Here is a 22,649-nt window from a genome sequence, read left to right as displayed (position 1 = left end):
AAGTGAACGTCGTGACATTTGCCAAGTATGGTAACCCATACTCGAAATTGGTGCTCTGCATTTAACCCATCCAAGTGCACACACACACATACAGCAGTGAGAGTAGTGAACACATCGTGAACACACACCCGGAGCAGTGGGCAGCTATAGATCCAGCGCCCAGGGAGCAACTGGGGGTTCAGTGCCTTGCTCAAGGGCACTTCAGCCATGGCGATTGAGGGTGGAAGAGAGCACTGTTCATTCACAGAAGGGTGAATGTGAAGTAGAGATGGTTGCTTGCACAAGCCGTGCATGCTGGTGTTGTGTTGCCAAATATCTCACGGGCATCTGCAATGCATAGGGGCTTCTCTCAGATGCAGAAGGTCTCCCTCATTTCACTGACTGGCCCACCAGGAAAGTCCCAGTGCACATGATGGTAATTACATGCTTCATGTTCACGAATACTAGAATAAACAAAACGAGGCATGATGCATGATGCATGTGCAAAAAACATTTCCCACATGTTGCTTTTTTTTTACTTTCTCAGCATTTTGGAAGGTTTTGAGTATTCGACGCAGCTGCTAGGTGGTTAGGTTAGTTGTTAGATCTATAAAGTGGCTGTATTACTATAATCAACATTACAAATTCTAAACAAGTCTTTTACTTGTTTTATTTTAAGTTTCTTACAAGGTGTTCATTAAGACTTGTATTATTAAGCTCCTCTAAGCCTTAAAGTACAGGCCTGTGCTTCGAGACCCGACAGGATACTGAGACTAATAACAGCCCTGCTTTATGTGGATGACAATAATGCAGGGTGTAAGAGCAGCATTGCTCTACACTGCGTCAAGACAGAAAGAACGAAAGGATTAAGAAATAGACAGCATATAAATGGGATGAGGGAGGAGTTTATGCTCAAAACTGCCGTTTTGGGTTCTTATTTGACCAGAGATCCAGTGCAGAGTACATGAATGTCAACAAAGAGGAAAAGACAATGGAAGATCGAAAGGGGAAAAACAGAACAGCACATAGCTCCAGCACTGATTACTGCTAATGTGCTGTTAGCTTTGCTGTTTCTTTCAAGCAAAATCGATTACTCAGTGGCGTTGAATGAGCTGGACCCTTCTAGGCTTGTCAACCATTAGCTACTAAAGCAGAGGAGGGGCAGTTAAGGAAAGAGGTTTTCCTCACATCAGCCATTAATAATGAATGCCGTTAAAGGCAGTGTGGACAAATGGGCCTTTCACAGAGAAAACCCAGTTATGATTGTGTGTTCAGCAGCTGATACATTTAAAGGCATATTTAATGGGACACTTCTGCTGCCAAGTCAAGAGGGTTTGAAATGAATCAAAAATAAAGTAAAAAGTGCAAAAAATCATGGAGTTTCATAAGTCTACAATATTGTATAAATACTATAGCAGAAAGAGACACATACTAGACATAATAGATAATGTTTGTTTTTATATACTATGTAATTTTTAATACTCACTACCATTTAAAATTCTGTGCTCAGTACAATTTCTCTAAAAGACATGAACACTTTTATTCAGCAAGGATGCAATAAATTGATTGAAAGTGACAGTCAAGACATTTATAATGTAACTTAACTTTATTTTTTATATATAAATGCTGTTCTTATGAATTTTGAATTAAAAACTTGAAAAATGCATCCTAGTTTTCAACTGTTTTCAACATTTATAATTATAAGAAATATTTATTGAGCACTACATTGGATATTAGAGTGATCTCTGAAGGATCATTTGCCTTTGAAGACTGGAGAAATGGTTGCTGAAAATACAGCTTTGCATCACAGGAAAAAATTACATGTTAAAATATATTCAAGTAGAAAACAGTTCATTTAAAATGTAATAATATTTCACAATACTCTTGTTTTTACTGTATTTTTGTTCAAATAATTGCAGACTTGGTGATTATAAGAGATTCAAAAACGGTTTAAAAATCTTATATGCCCCAAATCTTTGAAAACCATGTAATTTAGATGTTACCACATAAAGTAATTTATTTATTAATTTTTTTTTAAAACATTTTTTCAATAGAACTATAGAATAGCTCCTACAGCTTAAACCGCACATGACAGAAGAATAAAGGCAGTCTCAGAAGCCGGTCATCAAAAGTATAATTGATGAGAACAAGCAGAGAACAGGACATCAGTTTTCATCTATCACTGTGATGAGATGAGCTGTCAAACTACAGTAACATCAGCACCAGGCTCCCCACGCTAAATCTGCTGTGTGCGATTGAGTCAATCAAAGGGCTTATCTGTGCTACAGTACTTAATATTTGAATTTTAAGTAAAAAAAAAAAAAAAAAAGATTTTAATATTCATGCTTTTATTTAAATTGTGAACCTGAATAATCTTAGCAGAAATCATGGTGCCAGCCAAATTTGTGCTTAAGCAGATTTACAATTTGCTCACAGCATTCATTATAAGATTATAAACATTAATAAACAATATTCTGTTTCTGTGATGCAGGAATCCTGGAAGATTCTTAAAGCAGGGATTATATTTAGTGCCTTGCATTATTATTATTATTATTATTATTATTATTATTATTATCATCATCATCATTATTTCCAAAAACGTATGAATGACAGGAATTGGTGAATGTTTATGAATGTATAGAAACAAAAAATTTAAAAGTTAACGCTGTTATTTGCTTTAACATCAGACAGAAATGTATTTGTACCAATTTACAAGATGCCAAAAAAAGGAAAAGAAAAGAAATGGACAGCATGGAAAATAAAATGCATGGCCCTTTATTAAAACAACAAAAACAGCCTATACCAGTGTAGATGTATAGAGCTAGATCCATTTTACTGCTGGTTGCCACTATACTTTTAACTTACCAATATGCTGGTCTATATGTTATAACCAACTTGTGCCAATAATAATTTTTCAGAATTCAAGAGGAACATTTATAATTTATATTCTGCTTCTGAGAAGTCAGGGATCCTGAAACAGGATCAGCATTATCATTTCCTAACAGCATTTTTTTTGAGGTTCAACTGGTTCATGTTTCTTAAAAATAGCATTATATTTTATGATTTGCATTATTTATTTAAAGGGTGCAGTCTAAAATGTGTTAATTCTTTGATAAAAACATATTATTCCACACCGCTCTGTCCCTTCTCTGAGAAATACGCTGATAATTTCCTGCTTTTATAAAGCCCCTCCCTCAGTAATAGGCGATGGGCTCTGATTGGTTAGGTAGACCAGTGTGTTGTGATTGGCTAAATGCCTCTAGTGCACGTCTGAACATCCCCCACCTCAACAGCATCGTTAATATTGTTAATAAGTTTGAGCCCGATTGAGAAGCAGAGGATATTATTGAAGAGGATCGTGCAGAACCTGTGCAAGCACGGCTTTTAATGGCAGGCCTATGTTTTTTGTTTGTTGTTGTCACATACTTTTAGATACGCTGTTATTCGTAAAATGCTATTGCTTATGTTTGCTTTTAATATGGTTTTATCCTGATTAAAGCTTTAATACAGTACGACAACTGCACGCACGTCCATGTTTAATATCATAGCTATGTGAAAATAAGTTAATAATTGGAACAGTTTATTGTTGGAGCTGAGCTGGATGAGAGAGAGAGAGAGAGAGAATGAAAGAACCGCTGCCTTACAACATTGATTCTGAAACTTGTGAATCCATTAGAATCGTTAGAAGACAGAAGTCATATATGAATAGATTTTTACATGCACCTCTAGTTTTCTCTTCCTCTTCTCTAAAGCAGCACATCATGGCCTCGCTCCTTTTACTGTCTTTTCCCGAGGACGAGGTTTATCTGGGTTTGTTACATCATTAACCCGGGAAGTAACTTTGGGAACTAGTAAGAAGAAGTAAATAACTGTTTAGATACTGCTCAAACAGCAACATTACACACTAACTAATGTTAAATAAGTGAAATCGCAATCAACCACCCCTTTAAAAAAATGTGACATGAATTGGTGGATGTGTTGGGACGTGTAAAAAAAAGAAAAGAAAAATGACAATAAACAGGAAACTGAAAACGGTGAACAATGGGGCACGTGGAAATCCTTTTCTGCACCCGTGGACTCACTTGATAAAGACACCAGACGGGGCAGACAAAAACAAAAGATTGCACTGAGATCACACAGTAACCCCAGCTGGCTCCACTGACATGTTTCTGGGTGTGTGCCAGCCCAGTCTCCTAGTGATGGCTGATGGGACTGGTGGGCCAGGCAGACAAGCCATAGACACGAGGCACTTCTATTTTGCATGAAGCATCCACACAGACGGTTTGTTATATTACAGTAATGTTGCATATGCAGATGGTAGTTGATATTAATTAGAAGACACAGAATAATTGTTATCGTCATGATACTTTGACCTCAGTTACTCTTTTAATCCTGATCTGCCCTTAAATACAGTGCAGCAAATAATGTTCAGGTCCTCATGTGCCTCAGAGCCACCGCAGGATGCATCACATTTTTATATTGCAAGAAAGCAACTAACCTAAACTTGTTAAATCTAACGATTCATTTAATTTGAAATGCAAACCCTTTAGAGTGGGTAAATCCTATCAGATTTCCTTATTCCTGTTCTGACTGTGAGGTAAAACTAAAATGGGTGATTGACAGGTCAAAGAGATTAGGATATCTAAATAAACTCTAGCAGGCAGATTGAAAAGTATTGTTACAAAGTGTTCTATTTACTGCTGAGTTGATGATCTAATGTGATTTAAAGGACTTGAAGAGATGTGGTCTGAAGTCTGTTGTCTCTGTTATCAGATTGTATCAGAGCTTAGTTTCTTGTTCACATTATTTTTTTCATATAAACATAAAAAGCTGTACAGCTTTTAATATGCTAATATGCATTATGGATGGTCTATTACCATGTCATTGGTTGCATTTATCAGATAATCACAAAGCACACGGCTGGGAGAAGACATAATGCATCTAACATCCAAGTTAATACGTCAAAATTGGTCAGTTTTATTGACTTATTACAAATTTGGCAACTCCTGCCAAATAAAATGCAGCTTCTTTCTCTCCATCTGCTTCTGTGATGTAAAACCAAGCAAACCTCTTTAGGGGAAAAAACGAAAGGGAAAAAAAGAGCGGTTGTCATTCATGGAGTTGGACGTTAAGAAGCGTATCTGACTGAGAGAGTCTTGTGTTTGCTAGTACAGATCCGCTAGCCCCCCTAAACGTGGCTCACACCTGCCAGCTGCACTTGAAATCCTCCAGACTTTAGGTTCAATTACAGCAGAGTTGGATGGAGTCACATTGGGGTGTCTACACCTCAGCATCCCCACCTGCCGGGAAAAAGGGATTGCATCCAGTGGCTATCATGTTAACATGCATGTAACCACTAAATATTCACAATTTAGCATCTGATTGGGGGGGACTTTCTTTGATTTCAAGGCTTAAAAAAAAAAAAAAAAGCTTTTTAACAATAATATTGATAGTTTTTTGCTTAAAATGGATAAGGCCACCTTAATTTTAGATGCAGCCTCTCGGTGTTGCAAATTGCAAGCATTAAGCTCATTAATGTAGATTAATATAGCTTTTATATAACAATATAGAATTACATATAAACTATCATTCAAATTATACACTACCATTCAAATTATTTTTAAGAAATCATTATTTTAATTCCGCAAGAATGCATTAAATTGATTAAAGAAGGGTAAAGGCATTTATAATGTTACAAACAATTTCTATCTTCTATTAGAATGATTTCTGAAGGATTATGTGACTGAATGGCTGCTGAAACTTCACCTTTGCCATCAAAGGAATAAATTACATTTTAAAACACATTAAAACAGTTTTTTTTATTTCACAATGTGTTTTTGGACAAATAAATGCAGCCTTGGTGAGAATAAGAGACTTGTTTCAAAAACATACTTACAGGCCCCAACCTTTTAAAAAGGTAGTGTAAATAAATATAATATATACATGCACTAAAAATGCTTTCCAGCCAATATAACCCTGCTCAACATGGGCTCTTGGGCTTAATTTCTCTGGAAGTCACTAGTGATACAGTCAGAAACAGCTACTGTATATACCCTCTGCAGAAGGGGATGTCCTTTTCATCTTTTTTGCTTGCAGCTGTGCATAGAGGACATGCCACTACAAACTCTTCACAGTCCTACTGAGGGCGTACCAACTGCAATCAAATATGACATGCAGTGATGCCTTGCTCAAAACAACCAAAAAAGCTCTTAAGTAAACACAGTTACAAAACAAATTCTGTCTTTTGCGCATATATATATATATATATATATATATATATATATATATATATATATATTTACACGTGCACAAACACATGCCATGAAAGCAATAAAATGAGTATTCAGTTTGAGTAAGCAGCTTAAATGTAAGAAAAGTTTAATCTAAGTCAGTCTGATGGATTAGCATTTTGACTGCATTTTGTTCTAGTTGGATATTTCTTGGAACCTTCTTCAAGTCTGAATAATATTTTCTTCCTCATCCCATTTCTCATACCTCAGCTGTAAAGAGATTCATCAAAGACATTAATCGTACTACACGGCAAAGAAAAGACACAGTGAGAGTACAGCAGCACTAAACTATTTGCCGATGCCTCATTACCATGATTGTTGAGATGAGTACATGAGATAAACTGAATAGAAATGCACGAGTGGACCAATTTTTGTACAGTACACTGTTTCTACTACATTCATTCTGCCGTGGCGGGCCTGTAGTAGAGCATATTCTATAAATATAGGACACTTCAGGGCCCCATGACTACTTTCAAACCATTCGAGGTAGAAATAAGATCTATAATATAAGTAAAAACATAATAAAGATGCTAATAACATGGAATTAAAAGCTGTGACTTAAACTTTTTATATATATATATTTCATTTATTTTGTCTTGACTTCATCTTGCAATCTAAAGTAAAAATCCCATTTGCTGGTGTTAAGATTCATAAAATTTCTCCTCATAAAAGGTATATTTCTGAAATGTCTTAAAGACATTGGTATAACTGCAGTGCTATCCCATTATATATTTGTAATGCTTATCGGTGACAAACCATGCTATCTGTGTGTGTGCCAGGACCTACTCCCACTGAGCCACTCACAGACATCATTCTGTGCTGCAGGGTAGATGACATGTTCTACTCAATCATAGATGGCACTAGAGCCCACATATATTAGTGGTAAACTGCCATTAGCTGATCAATCCCAGCTACATGAAGTCAATGAATAATGTAAAGCACTTTGGGCTAAAAATCCATTTCACAGGTTGAGACGTTCTAACGTGTTTAAATGTTTTTTTCAAATGAAGTCTACTTTGGACATTCCAAACTTTCTAAGATTTTATAATAATAATAATAATAGCAATCATTAAAGGCTCGATGGGAATTAGTTGCAGAGCTTTGTTGCTAACCAGTTTTGCCATAGTTGTATTTGCAAAGGTAAAAGTGCAACCAGACTTAAATGCAAGGAATAAGTAAGATTATAAGAGTGGAAATAAGAGTGGAAGGCAACCCTCTACACACCTTGACAATAGAATTGTCACTGGCTAATACATTTTTTGTTTTGTTTGTTTGTTTATTCGCCAGACTGTTATATAGGTGCATCTCAATAAATTAGAATGTCATGGAAAGGTTCATTTATTTCAGTAATTCAACTCAAATTGTGAAACTTGTGTATTAAATAAATTAATTGCACAAAGACTGAAGTAGTTTTTGGTTCTTCTAATTGTGATGATTTTGGACCACATTTAACAAAAACCCCAAATTCACAACAAATCCCAACAAATTAGAATATGGTGACATGCCAGTCAACTAATTAACTCAAAACACCTGCAAAGTGTTTTGAGCCTTCAAAATGGTCTCTCAGTTTGGTTCACTAGGCTACACAATCAGGGGGAAGATCTGACAGATGTCCAGAAGACAATCATTGACACAAGGAAGGTAAGCCACAAACATATATTCTCAAAGAAGCTGGCTGTTCACAGAGTGCTGTATCCAAGCATGTTAACAGAAAGTTGAGTGTAAGGAAAAAGTGTGGAAGAAAAAGATCCACAACCAACAGAGAGAACCGCAGCCTTATGAGGATTGTCAAGCAAAATGGATTCAAGAATTAGAATATATATATATATATATAAATTATTGTTGGTCATTCAGTGTTTCTGTAAAAAGGGGGATAAACTACAATAATAATAATATGAATATGAATTCTAATACTAATAACAATATAAAACACACTAAGGATTAACGTAAATATTAAATATTATCATGAATATTAATCATATTGTTGTTCGCTCCAAATTATTTACTGAAATCAAAATAGGGACGATAAAAGGTGAGCATCAGCCTATAAGATTGCAATTTGCACATAAGTCGTGCACCTTCACACTAGAATTTACGTAAAAAATACAGCCACACTGCTCATCCATTGAGATGAACGGAAAAATAGTACAAGAAGCGACTACGCAAGTGAAGAATTTGATGCATTTGCAACGATTTAATCTACTACGTTTTAGAGGGTTGGGAAGGTATCATAAAGAACAATTGAAAATATAGATGTGAATGTCTTTACCATAGCAATAATAACTTATATAGTATGTGACTAAAAGGGAGTATGTAAATATTGAAATGAAAAGGGCGAAAAACAGAGCATTTCACAAGGTTGTATTTATTTAGTTCACAGGGTCTCAATATGACAATATTTCTTCCACCGATATCACACACTCGTATAACAGAGAATGAAGTGACTCGTTTCAGCCACTTTCTCATATAAATCCAGCCAAAGACATTACCATAATAATTCTACATTCACCTTTGTCAGGCAATTCTTGGAGGCAGTTTTGCATAATTAAGGCAGATTAAGCTGAGACAGACTTCAGATATGTGAATGGGTTCCCTCACTAAATTCCAAAAAGATTCACGGTGTTCGAGAGGCAGCCTGGAGCTTTCTATATACTATTCACTACCGCTGTGCCAAATCCCTGATAACATCATCAACCCGTCAGCTGCACATCCCATCACATACCCTAGCTTTTTGGATGAAAACAGAAAGGGATAATTCCCCTGCCCCCAGATGATTTCTGCATGAAAATCCTTCTAACTGTATATTTTTAAAATATTAATTTGCTGAAATTCCACATTTAGATTTTTAGGAAACAAAGGATACATTGTCTCAAAAACTTAAAAGATGAGAAAACAAACACAGAGGAGCACACAGACAGGACATGAAATGCTACATGTACAGATGAAAAGAGAAGGAAAGAACTGTGGGACACACTCTGTATCTGTCTCTGCTGGAAAGACCATTGCTGAATGATCAGTGTCCATGTCATTACCAGAATACAAAGGTCAGTCGTGCTTTCTGCCAGTCCTCTATATTATACTTTGTCAAACAATTCCAATATAATGTGTGTTCCTGTCTATTTTTTTCAGAGACTACTGTAAATAACCAAAGTATTTTGATGACTTCTAGTAAAGTATTTCATTTACTAAGATGAATGGAAATATCAATAAATGATGTGAAACTGCAACAGAATTAAACACATTCATTTACTTGACCCTTTGCTTTTCTTATAATGGACTGTAGATTGGTTTAACCACATAATATTGTTTTAGTGTTCTAATAACCACAGAGCTGGCTAAAGACAAGCCCCGTCTGGATTTCCCATCTGGACTGGTTAAAGCACGTTCAGAATTAAAGAAGGTTCAGGTGGTCATTACCAGCTCCTGATGTATAATTCTGCACTATCTATATGACAACAGCTCAGATCATTATCAGAGAGTCCCTTGAGGGTAGCATCATTGAAGTGTTCACATTTAGTAAAGGTGATAAAATATTAAAGTGTGGCCTCATTTTTTTTCCCAGGACAATGCTCTGTTGGTGCATCCAAGGATAAAGGAGAAATACAGTAAATATAGGAAGCTACCTCTAAAAAAACAGATGAAATGGACTTTACTTGTAATTAAATAAAAAATCCATTGCTTAAACAAGTCATGAAAATATTGTTTTTAATTAAAACAAAATACCTAAATGTCAAAAACGGAAAAACCAGACTTGAGAAAGATACTGTCACATGAAATTCAGTCTTCAACTTTTATGGTTTAATTGGACTGACATTTTGAATATTGTTGATCGCTAGTTTTTATGCAGCCATTCAACTATAATATAAGAAATGCAGTTGGCCACAGACTCTTTGTAGACTGAAAGTTTATAGAGTCTTCAACATGGGGATAAAAAGTTATAGCTGTTCAAATTAAAGATGTAATAATGATATCACTGTTAGCAATTGATGTAATTTTTACAATAAATTTTACAACAACGCACTGTATTCATGTTTTTGTTGTAAATCCAAATGCATGATGGGAAATTAACGGACAGTCCTGTAAAATTATTGTAACTACACTGTAGAAGCATTTTTTTACAGCAACCGCATAGCATTGTGGGATCGCTGCTGTTTGAATTTTGAAATTACGCGGCCAACGGACGGTACCAGAAGTATTTTAACATTTTTTTGGAAGAAAGAACATGTCTCAGGTATGTAACATAAAATTTGTTTTATAAGTCTTTATATATTAATACTGGTGATCTGAGTGAGTGCTGATTGTTTCATTTGGTATAATTCAGTGGAATAGGGTGAAGTTAGTTAAAATCGCGTCTTCATACTCTATCCAGATTTACATCGCAAGAACTTTACCCAGAAACTATGGACTTTGAGCTGGAACTCGGTGTGCTTCCACCGCAGCTTCCATGATCTAAATAAAGTTATGGGTAAAATAAATGCCCCTCAGAAAGTCCCTGCTCGCGAGGTACTTGTTCAAAGGTAACGTTACTGAACTTTCGGGAGTGGCAATGCAGCATTGTAATTTCAACCGCCGTTTCTTTTGATAATTTTTGAAATATTACTGTCATCGTGTCATGAAAGGTATAACGTAAGTGTTTTAACTATTTCAGGCGAGAATGTAGTTGTTTAAAACTCAAATATGCGGTTTATTTATAAAGACTGCGTCTATTAAAAAATGTGTTTCGCTGATGTCGGAGACGGTCAACTCCACGCGATCAGCGGGAGCTCAGTGATCATTAATCCGTCGGGAGCACTCTCAACTCGGCTAGACCTTCTGACATTTGCCGCTGGCTGTGATGTCTCTTTAGTGGTAAAGCATAAAATATAATTCGTTTTGGGTGAACCGAACAGGTAATCTTTGGTCTTTATTCAGTTCATCTTTTAATATGTTAAAATGAAAAAAAGGAAACAATAGGGTACTGTTTGGTATAATATTTTGTTTTATATTATGAAGGCCTAACGTTACACATTTCCTTGAACTTCATTTCTGCGGCTATTAATATGTTTAACAAATTAAAATGAGAACGAAAGGAGGCAGTGGTGTTTGATATCATATTTCGTCTTATTGAAATGAGGTGGGGTCGGTGGAAACGCGGCATAACCGTACCACGGTCATGAACGGTCAAGGCAGAAGGAAAAGACTGCGCGGGAACAGATGTAGACACTCCGCAGAATCAGCTGCACACTTGCTGCTAGATGGAACATACGTTTGCTTGCTTTAAGCCCTGTTAATAATTGTCATATGGTTATATGTCAAAGAAGAAAGGAAAGGCTGTAATTCAACATAATCCTATTGCATCCTTAAAATGCCTAGTCTAAATTAGGAAAAACCATACCATAACTTTGTCTCCCACCTGATAAAATTGGTACTTTTGCCAATTCTGCCAATACTGCCACTCATGCGTGTGTAGTGAAGGGTTCTAGTGCTCTTTTAGTTATCATATTGTGTATGCATTTCAGGAGAGGCACTAAGTGCAGACAAATGGATGATGTCTTTGGAAGGGACAACTGTGATGGGGCCCCACAACAACCTTCTGAATGGAGTGCAGCGACCTTCGCTGTCGTGTACGTGTCTAACTAACAGTATCCTAAAGAGGCCTCAAGCACTAAAGGTATGTTAAAACTGTTTGCACACTTATAAAGAAAATAGACTCTATGATATACTCTATGCATTGATGTCAAAAGACAGGTTTCCATCCAATTCCTTTGCACCTTTTAAGCGCATTCGTAGAAATTTGGCAAAGAAACCCTATAACTGGAGAGCATTTCCATCAGCTCTTTTATGTAAATTGGAAATGGACAGGAGAGTAGTCATGAAACGATGTGGGATCAAAACTTAAGGGGCAACTTAAAACAGCCGATAGAGTTGCAACAAATGTGCATTTATGTTGCATTTATTAGCAAGTCAATCCACATAAAAAGTTTTATTCACATTAGAATATTTTCTGTGAATTTGAACCGTTTCCATTCAGGATTTTTTTGTTTGTTTTCAAAATGTTAAAATGTGCATTAAAAAGCTGGATGGAGACAAAGCTAATGCTATTAAGTGTCTAATATAGAGTTGGTATTGCCCTGCAAGACATTTATGTAAACACAGAGAAGTCTGACAGACAGCAGTTTAACATTACAATTTTCATTAAGTAAATTTTGGGGGTTCAAGTCATTAGATGTGATTTTACTTTTTCCTTTCTCTTTGGAGTGTTACAAGCTCTTGGTGAATGAAGAAGATCTGTACAGGGTGGCCATATGCACCGTTCATACGGGACACGTCCCCGTCAGGATTTTAATATTGCCTAAAACATCCAGGTCGATCGAGAGCTAAAGAGAGCAGAACAGACAGCTCTTTATGCTTTTGAAATTGCTCTCATATGTTTGTTCGTTCGTTTGAATTGAAGCGTCACTCTTAAACACTGTTTCTTTAAAAAGGGAAACTACTTTGTTTGGCCTTCCAAAAGAGAATACGACTAGAAATCATGTTTATATCACATTTATAATGGGTTTTGACATTATAATGAAATAAACATTATATTTAAATGTTTGTCTCGTTGCTTCGGCCGGACAGGGCACAGTATGTTAAGAGGCATAACATTTCAGTCACATTATAGATAGATTGGATAGCTGGTCAATCAGAGCACACTTCGCTTTTCAGAACGATGAGCTTTGTAAAAATCAACACGTTTCAGAAGGCGAGGAGAGGAGTACCTGTAGAGGAGAAACAATAATGTGTTTTTTTAACCTTAAACCGCTTAAACATTTCATTACAGCAAATACACAAAATAATGTTCTTTTTAGCAACGTCATATGACCCATTTTGTAGACACTTTTGTCCAAAGCGACATTCAATTTACAGTGCATACAGTGACATTATATATTTAAGAAAAACAATGTAAAAGCCAATGTAATTCTAAATGTTATGTTGTTAAATGTGTTGATGTTAAATAAATACATCAACGTCATTTTTTTACTACAATGAAAGTTTACTTATGTTTTTTTTTTTTACACAGTATTTATCATTACCTGATATGAAAACTTGTTTTCACTCTCTTTTTTTCAGAGCTTTTTGTGGAATCGATTCCAAGATGTCAGCAAAGCAGTGAAGAGACGGGGGATCAACGCACCTGTCTGCACCTTATTAGAAGACTCCTGGGCTTTGAGTTGATGGGCTAGTATTGATGCCCACCCACACCCCACAGCTTCCCCAGTTAAAGACTGGTTGGGACCTTTTGTTATTTATTACCATGTTCCCCCTGATGATAGACTGTCTGGACGTCTGGAAGTGAGCTAGATTCTTCAGTGAAATTGTAATTTTATTTGTATGAAAAAAAAAAAGATAAAATAAGTTTGTAATATGTGATGTTGCATAGTGTGTTAATAAAAAAAATAATAAAAAGTTGCCATTGTTTTGGTTTTAATTTTGGAAGATGGAAAATTGCAGTATTTTATTATTTTGAATTACAATATTGTAATTGTCTCCTGTAAAATTACAGGAAATTCCTGGCAACTGAGTTGCAGTAAATATACAGGAAATTAAAATAAATTACAGCATTTTACTGTAATAATGCTACTTTAATCACAGTAGCACTGCTGTAAAAATACAGGACTCTATTGTATTAAAAAAACAATATATTACCTGTATATTACTTGCTGTAAATTCACGGCAATTAGTTGCCATGAATTTCCTGTAAAATTACAATAAATTTTTAACAGTGTACTATTCCAGAATAAAGGTAATAGGCATGTGCTGGTTTCCTATGATTTCCAGACAATGCCAGGGCATAAATAACTCAGACAACATTCAGATTAATGATCCTGTTTGAAACCATAGGGGCCATTCCAACCCACTGTGGGCTTTGGCTAATATCTTTATTTAAATAATTGTATTAAATTAATCTTTAGATCTATCACTTACTTGTTTGCCCTCCAGAGTATAGAGTCTTTTCACAGCACCAGAATCCAGTTTAATGGCGTCAGTGATGTCTGTGAGCACCTGCTCAAAGGAGTGAGCAGTCTTCTTATTTAAGAGGATCCGGACAGCTTTACGGGGTTTGACGCCACTCCTGATGACCGTCACCAACTTGGGTTTGATGAAGTCTTTACTTTCTCGTTCTCTTAGCTCATTCTTTGAGGTGGTAAGAGATGGCAGCGAGCGGGATGTGCCCATCTTTACATTGACTGACCAGTTGGGATTGATGTTCTTGGTATAGTCCACTTTACGGTAGGGTTCACTGGAAGCACACACGTAGCTTTCACCTGCCAAGGGCAACAAAGAGAATACGATGAATTGAATTGTTTTGTTCAAAGTGCTTCAAAATGCAGATATAGGTTTTCAGTCATGAATAAAGAGCCACCTCACTGAAAACCTAAATCATTAATTTATTTCCAAAGGCCTTTTTCACATCATGTTTGGAAGTAAGAAGTGATTTGGATATTTATGAAGCAGACATTTAAATACCGTAATGAATACAGTCTATTTTTACTTGATTAAATATTAACTAAAAGTTATAAAAATAGAACCTTAATTCTAAATATAGCTGCAAGCAGCAATGACGGGCCCAAGGAACCAACAGGATCGCCACCCGGTGGACAAAAAACGGTGCACAGCGGGCAAATGCATTTACAGGAACCCTCTGGCAGTCTGGTTTTAAGGGTTACAGCAATGAAAGTTATGCACTATAACACCAAAAGTGTGAAACAGACACACTATACTATAAAGTTTACTATAAAGTTTAATTTGGTAATAATAACTGACTATATTACTTGGCCTTGGAAATAAAACCGTATTGATATTTATCAATGGTAAACCTTTTCAGTGACTCAGACAGCCCACACAAACATGAACACATGCATGCTTTGCTTTTGATGAGGAGACTGTAAATAAAGAATGAATATAAGTCAAATTTAAAATTGCATTTTAATGTTAGGTGTGAATCTGGGAACGTCATCAGTGGCGCGTGAGAAGCGGTGATAATGTAAGTGATATTGTTGCAGTTTAATGTTTTGTTAGTCTACTCTAACTCACGAGATGCGCTGCTGCTGCATTATTCATTAAAAATATTAGAGAAATATTGAAGTTCAGTGCGGAGAAGATCATGATAAAGGTTAAAACCGAAACCAAGTGATTCACACAGATGCATATTCAGCACATTTTTAAGGTCGGAAAACTATGACTATTGCACTCGCGTCTCACACAAGAGATGTATAGAAAGCCATGCAAAGTTATAAACAGTTTAAACTTTTTAAAAAATTAAGTTTCATCAAAATCAGACAATGTATGTGAAAGTTATAACACACTTCCTGTTCCCCTTTTTTTTCACAAAAAAAAATGTTCACCTTCAATGGCCAAATCATTTGAGATATCAAAATCCCTTCACAATTTTGCAAACCCAGTGTCTTACGGTTATGTTGACCAAGTTTGGTGGTGATCAGATAAAAAACCTAGGAGGAGTATCACAAATTCCACAGACTAAATAATAAATAATAATCCTTAGAAAAACAATAGGGTCCTGCACCCTGGTCCCTAATGAATCTGATATGAAAGCCCATTTTGGCAGTGGAACACAAAATAAAACTAGTAATTGTAGGATAAAGTTCAAAATGAAAAGTTAAATTCAATTAAAAAGTGGTATTTTACCACCCTCCTGGACAAATTCTAAGCACCTTTCCAGAAGAGCTGGACAGGCTGCTGTCCTCATTCTAAGGGGATGGCAGTCCACTTTTACTCTTTGGTGACTTCAACATTCATCTGGACAAGCCTTATGCTACACTCTTCCATTCACTCCTAGCTTCATCTCAAACGCCTTACCACTACAAGTACTCCCAAATCAGGCAAACAACTTGAATTAATTTACACAGGCAATTGCATTACAGACAACATTTTGGTCAAACCCCTATATATCTCTAACAATTTGTTGATTACATTTACTCTACATTAATAAATATCCTACTCTCTACCTATGTGCCACTAACCCCTCTACCGGTTACTTTAAGACAAAACCTACACTCCCATTCACCCTCATATCTTTCCTCTGTACTATCCTATTCTCTTCCCTCACCTATCCATTTCCCATCTCTGGATGTGAATGCAGAAACTGACACTTTATGCTCAACTTTAACTTCTTGACTACATGATATTTGTCCTCTCTCCTGCAGGCCAACACGGGCTGCCCCTTCTAACCTTTGGTTATCTGATGTTCTCCGTGAGCATCGGTCCAAACTAAGGGCAGCAGAGAGAAAATGGCACAGATAAAACAGACCAGATTTCTCTGCTGAAGCCCACTGCTGCACATCTAAGATAACCAGAAACTGCAAAGGGTTGGTTTGAATAAAACACACTTAACCTATCTGTGACCTCAGCTCTGCATCTCTACACACTTCAGCTGTGGTTTTGGACAAAGTCCAAAGCAAAGTATTTTCCTTTTTGCATGAATTCGTATGTAACTGTTAGCAAATATGCACTCCCGTTCACATAGCTATACTTCACAAACCAAAAGGCCTTATAAATAAATACCATTAGAATTAAACATTATTTCCCAAGAAACATTGCATAAATTCCTTCCTTATGGAGTTCATTATGAAACGTTTCCATGACTAAACTTCGGCATGTCTGATAGACATTGGGCCCTATTTTAATGATCTACATGCAAAGTGTAAAGCGCATAGCGCAGGTGCACTCTGGGCGTGTCCAAAACCACTCTTGATATTTTAACGATGGAAAAACGCGTCTCCGAAATATCCTAATCAAATAGATATCCTAATTCTGATACATGCTATGACTATCCATTATGACATGTATGTGTATATATATATATATATATATACTCTGTATGTAGCCTACAAAAAAATCTTATGCATTGCAATCCTTTAATTTGTAATATTTGGCTTATGCTGTGTTTAATAAGCAGCGTGTACGCTCTTTAGATAACACAGAAAAAAACATTGCGCCAGACATTAGACCAGGTTTGAGCTGGTCTATGGCACAGTCTATTTTCAGCTCCTTAAAATAGCATTGCACCAGCAATGTGCCTAAAAACACACCTATTTTTTAGACCAGCACGCCCATGGGCGCAAACAAAGCGCAAATACATTTGCTAATTAAACGACGTGGCGCTGGACGGGAAAATGTGAACAGCGCCAGACTGAAACTAACAAACACACTTGCGCTACGCCTTGCGTTGTATTGCGCTGGGTGTATGATAGGGCCCATTGTGTTAATAATTAAAGCCCATGAAAGTGTGCATGACAGAATAAAGGCCATGTTTGTTGTTCATGTGTGATGATGGCACATCTTGGCACTACAGCAGAGGCAGTTGGTCTGAAAATGGAGCTTTGTCATCCTAAGGAGTGCATTGCTGTTGGGACAAAAGAAATGCTACTGTATCAAATGAGGACAAACATCCCATCCTGCTTCCTCCCTCAGCTCAGAGAAAACATATCTGAATGTCACAGTTACAACAGTTATGGCTTCTGATGAATTATCAGGAAACACATCCATCAAAAGCATGATTAAATTAATTTCAAATCAAAATGAATTTGTGTGATGTATTTTGTATGCAATTTACTCTGACAAAGAAAGTAATATCGATTTGGTTAGTTCTGTTCCTCTACATTCAGTTGCCAAGATATTCAGTGTGACATCACTCCTGCGCATGTGATTTTGCTTTATGTTTGCTGAGCAGTGTAAGCTTTATGGTGGTAAAGTGATTCTCATATTAAGGTTGAGGGGTCAGGATGATATCAGGAGTTGAAAATATAACCATCCATGGATTTGGAGGCTGAATTCCACTTCACATGCACACTGAGATAGACATTCTCACGCACACATAAACACACTAAACTAGAGCACAGTCTTGAGGAATGTAGAACATATGCACAGAAAGTGCTTCTCCTCAAGTCCAGAGCTGCATCTCTGTAGAGCAATTTACAGATCCAATTTAATTACAAACAGTGAAATAAAAAAGTTTAGAACCTCATATAGAAACACAAGATATTTGAGTCCAAATCAAACATATGGATGAATGTTTCAGAATTTAAGTGTCAAACAGAAAAAAGGAGCAAACAATGACCATGTCTGAACACAAATTATGCTAAGTGACATCACTCTTGGATGTGCATACTATGCACACCAAACTATTTAGCTTCATTACATAAACACTATCTAATCAGATATATATATATATATATATTTCTCATCTTTGTAGCTAAGAGATGCAACTAAGAAAAGATGACTCACCTGGTGTGAATGAAACGTTTGTTTATTCATATGAGAGTATGAAGAGATGTGTGATCAAGGTCTGTGAGATTTAATCTAATATTCCATGTTTAGAATGCAATCCAAATTAAAACAATAAGCCAAATTTATAGTAAAACCAAAATGTCTAAAACAAAACCCAAAAACGGAAATGTTATGAATGCAAATAATTTTTTTCAGCATTTTCAGAAAAATAACCAACAATTAATACCAAGAATATAGCCGACATTTAGTTCCACCACAGACCCGGAACTACAACCATTCATCCACAACATAAATTTCATTGTTACCACTACTGTATAATTAAATCTCAATTTCACTCCATTTGCCTCAGAATACGAGGGAGGGAGGGACTCCCAAGGCACTGGTCTTTATAAAACTGAGAAATTAACAAAAGGCTAATTAATAAAGTAGACTCCAGATCGGGTCACTATTACTGATGAAAAACTGACCCAAAATCAGATGGCAGCTATTTGACATGATATGAGTGTTGGAAGACAGAATTATAGTAACACTGACGTCATTCACATGGGACTCATAGGTGTGGACTGGAACAAACACTGAGGTTATGAACCCTCCATCACCCTCTCATAACCAGTCCTGACGGGACCTTGATGTACCGATCATTCAACAAAGTGTGGTGTGCCAGAACCATAAGCTGTATCAGTAGCTACAAACTCTCCAACAGAGTTGCCTATTGCTCGTTATCTTCATCAAGTAGCATTCATTGCTTTGATCATGTGTGTGTAAGACTTTACACAGATTTGTAACAAAAGAGAACTAAGCCAACCCTCAGTCAGCGTGAAGAGATGCTGAGCTTAGCACTTCACATGCAACGCACTTATACAATTGCATCATTGAGCCAACACAGAGCCACATTCTGCGTCACAATCTCACATGCTGGACCACAGCAGCTCCACTTGTGCTTGTGCACTTATTTAGTCAAATATATACTGATACAGCTTGAATTGTTTAGAATAACTTGGATTACCATGTTAACCTATGAAATTAATTCTGCTTTCACTATATTATTTAAATACCATATAGCAATAACAAGGTCTGGATAATTGGGATGGCTTTTATGACAGTCAAGTCTACATACTATAACTTTGTTATTTAAAAATAAAAATATGTATTCTAAGAGAACGTTATTAACATTTAGATACATGATAAACATTCTTACTTATTCATTGTGACTGAGTGCTGGATTTGAATGACCAGTGGCAGTCAAAGTAACATAGTTCACCCCCCAAAAATGCATTCTTATGTTGTTCTAAATGGCTTTCTCTTCTATGGAGTACAGAAGGTATTTTGAAGATATTTATGACTCAGTGTTTTTGTCCATACCCTGGAATTCGGACCTCACCCCACTGACTTTAATTATATTGAACAAAACAGTTCAAACTAGATATAGTATTTTTGTCTTTTGTTAATGGCTTGACAAGAGGGTGAACAAATGATGACAGAATTTCATTTGTGGGCGATATATCCATTAAATATCCTGTTCCATGTCTATTTTCAAGTTCAGTCAGCGAAGGAATGGGCCTTAGTAATGACAGTTGCCTTAAGTGAATCATGCATGCCTTGTAGTGCTCAAAGTTCATTCTGAAAATAAGACAGATTTATTTAAAAACAAAATTTAACCCAACAGCTGGGTTCGTCCATGTTTAACCCCAAAGTTGGGTTGAAACAACCATAATTTTCTGACTTTCCATGTTGCAACATTGCAAACATTGCATTGGATTGGGTGTTTTGTCACATGGGCAAAAGAATTGGAAGTGTCTGTTGTGTCTATCCAGACATTTAGACCTTTGCAGCCTCACCTTCTATTAACTCATCCAGGCTGGTGATCTTCTTCCCTCCTTCCATAGCATAGATGTTCCGGACTCCTTGCGGTAAATTCACATTGTCCGAGAGGGAGCGGGTGAGCTCCATTAGCAGCGCGTCGAAAGATCTGAAGCGGTCACCGGACACCGCGTACACCAAGCCCTTAAAGTACTTATCACCGTTCCGATAGAAGCGAACTTTTTTCGCTTTCTTCTCGGAGGTGAGAGACTGCAGCGTGCGTGTGCGGTAGAAACTACAGTGCGCACTGTGAGCGGGACTAGGCACGAGCCCGTTACCCCGCGAGCCGGAATGAGAACTGCCCCGCGGGGACCGATGACCCTTCTCGCGCTCCTCGAAATGCTCCCACTCGATGCTTCTGCTGGACATGTTTATTTCCTTTTAGTCAACGCGCGGATCCTTGAATAAATTAGCTTTTCGATGTTATTTCTGCTGTTTGTTCTTGTTTTCTTCCTTCTTATGACTTTCAACAAATGACATGCATTTAAGAAATCAGTCAAACAACAGCCCAAAAGCTGTTCTCTTCAACTTTTATACAGCTAAACAAAGAAGTTGTTAAAAAATATATATCTACATATAATATTAGTCCCAGTAGTCCACAAATCAAAGAACTGTATAATTCAAGAACAGTCGCTTATAGTCGAGGTGAGCGCCGGTCATGATGAGGTGAGACGCGCAGAGCTTTATGAGCGCATGCTGGACGCGCGTGACCGTCCGCGGTTCTCTTCATCCCTCCACGAGCGCTCAATCAGGCCAACACTTACCACAGACCTACATGAAAGCCACAGAGGAGAGGACAAGAGCTGCTCCTCCACAGGGTCTTAAAACGACGATTTCTCTCCAAACATGGTGATTCTGCGTGGCCCACTAGGGGGCCCTCCCCCTTCAAAGGGTGCCCTCCCAAGGCGCGTGACGATATATGGAGGTCATATGACGTGAAACGATCAGTCTGTATAAAAAACGTAACAATTTTTACAACTTACATTTCTTATAATCAATACCCCCAGACAAACAGGGAAGTCAGATTCTTTTTTTTCTTCTTCATATTTTCGGGGCAGTTTGTTTCAATGTACTGGTTTTAAATTATCAATTGGCCTAAGCATGCAATATACACAAAAAATATTATCGAGGCACCCAGAAATGATGTGGAACGTGGATGTTTTAGATTTCTAAAACATCTAAAGTGCAAAAAAGTTGTCAGTTTTTTTTTTTTTTTTTTTTTTTTTTTTTTTGGTTTCCTCAGTTCTGTTACTGATGGAGTAACAGAGCACTGAATGAGCTGACAAAAAGTAACATGCAGTTAAGTAACTTGTAACATGTAGATCTGTATTGCTTTTTTACCATTGTATTTACAGTGTTAAATTTAACAAAGATATCGCCAAACTTAAACACTATATAGCACAATAGTGTGTGTGTATATATATATATATATATATATATATATATATATATATATATATATATATATATATATATGTGCATACTTTTCAACAATATAAAAAACAAAACGGCAGAAAAATACAGTGACAATAACTATTCATTTTTTCGATTTTAAAGTGCAGCCTAGTCCTATAGTCTTAAAATTATGGAATCATTGGAAGCAACCTGGCACCAAAAGTCATGCAGAACAAAATTAAATGTTTGAATTTTACATTTAGCAAATAAGCCAACTTTGTTAAGCCAATAATGATGACTTAAAACATAATTTCATAGATCATAAATACAATAGAATCAACCAATTAATTGAATCAAGAATTGAACAGATTAAATAACTATTCAATGTTAGTGTTTATGCAAACTTAAGTAAATGTGTGTGTGGTAGAATCATATTGAATGTAAAATACATATCATGAGACTCATGAGATTACAGTGGACTACAAACAGTTAATTTAAGTTATTCTAATTTATGTTAGGACCTTTGGGACAGTTTGTCTTTGTTCTGAAAATCAAACCCTTTCACAAGAACAGCATTTCCCTTGCTTTTTAGTATTCTTGCAGTCACAACACTGAAACTGCTGACTGTAATATCAAGACACAGGTTAAGCAAAATATTTCCTATTTCGGTGATTCAGGCCTTTCTGCCTCCTGTGACATTGTGAGGACAAACTCTGACATGGTGGTTCTTTTATGAATTAAAGGAAGAATAAAAACTGCTGTAACTGCATGAAAGGAAGTAAACGGGAAGAAAAGCCCCAGAGAGAGGAAATCCTGAAGACAATAACAGTTGCAGCTGAGAAAGGATCTCTTCCT

General features: G+C 36.5%; 1 protein-coding gene across 3 annotated transcripts in view; it reads right to left on the bottom strand.

Moving 5' to 3' along the window:
- The window catches only part of LOC128016388 (serine/threonine-protein kinase DCLK2-like), a 68,624-nt gene extending 47,352 nt beyond the window's left edge, over window positions 1–21,272 (bottom strand). For all 3 annotated transcript variants that reach the window (XR_008184159.1, XM_052600863.1, XM_052600868.1), the window contains exons 1-2: window positions 20,378–21,272; window positions 14,217–14,557 (exon numbers count right to left, since the gene is read on the bottom strand). Coding sequence is in view for 2 of the 3 variants with exons in the window: in XM_052600863.1 (XP_052456823.1) it covers window positions 14,217–14,557; window positions 20,378–20,768 (732 nt within the window). In the remaining variant the exon portion in view is untranslated. The remainder of the gene's footprint in view (window positions 1–14,216; window positions 14,558–20,377) is intronic.
- Between the last annotated feature and the right edge of the window lie 1,377 nt (window positions 21,273–22,649).

Source organism: Carassius gibelio, chromosome A1, assembly GCF_023724105.1.
Source record: "Carassius gibelio isolate Cgi1373 ecotype wild population from Czech Republic chromosome A1, carGib1.2-hapl.c, whole genome shotgun sequence".
NCBI classification, from domain to species: Eukaryota; Metazoa; Chordata; class Actinopteri; order Cypriniformes; family Cyprinidae; genus Carassius; species Carassius gibelio.
The sequence above is the reverse complement of the archived record's forward strand: the minus strand, read 5'-3'. Positions and strand labels throughout refer to the sequence as shown.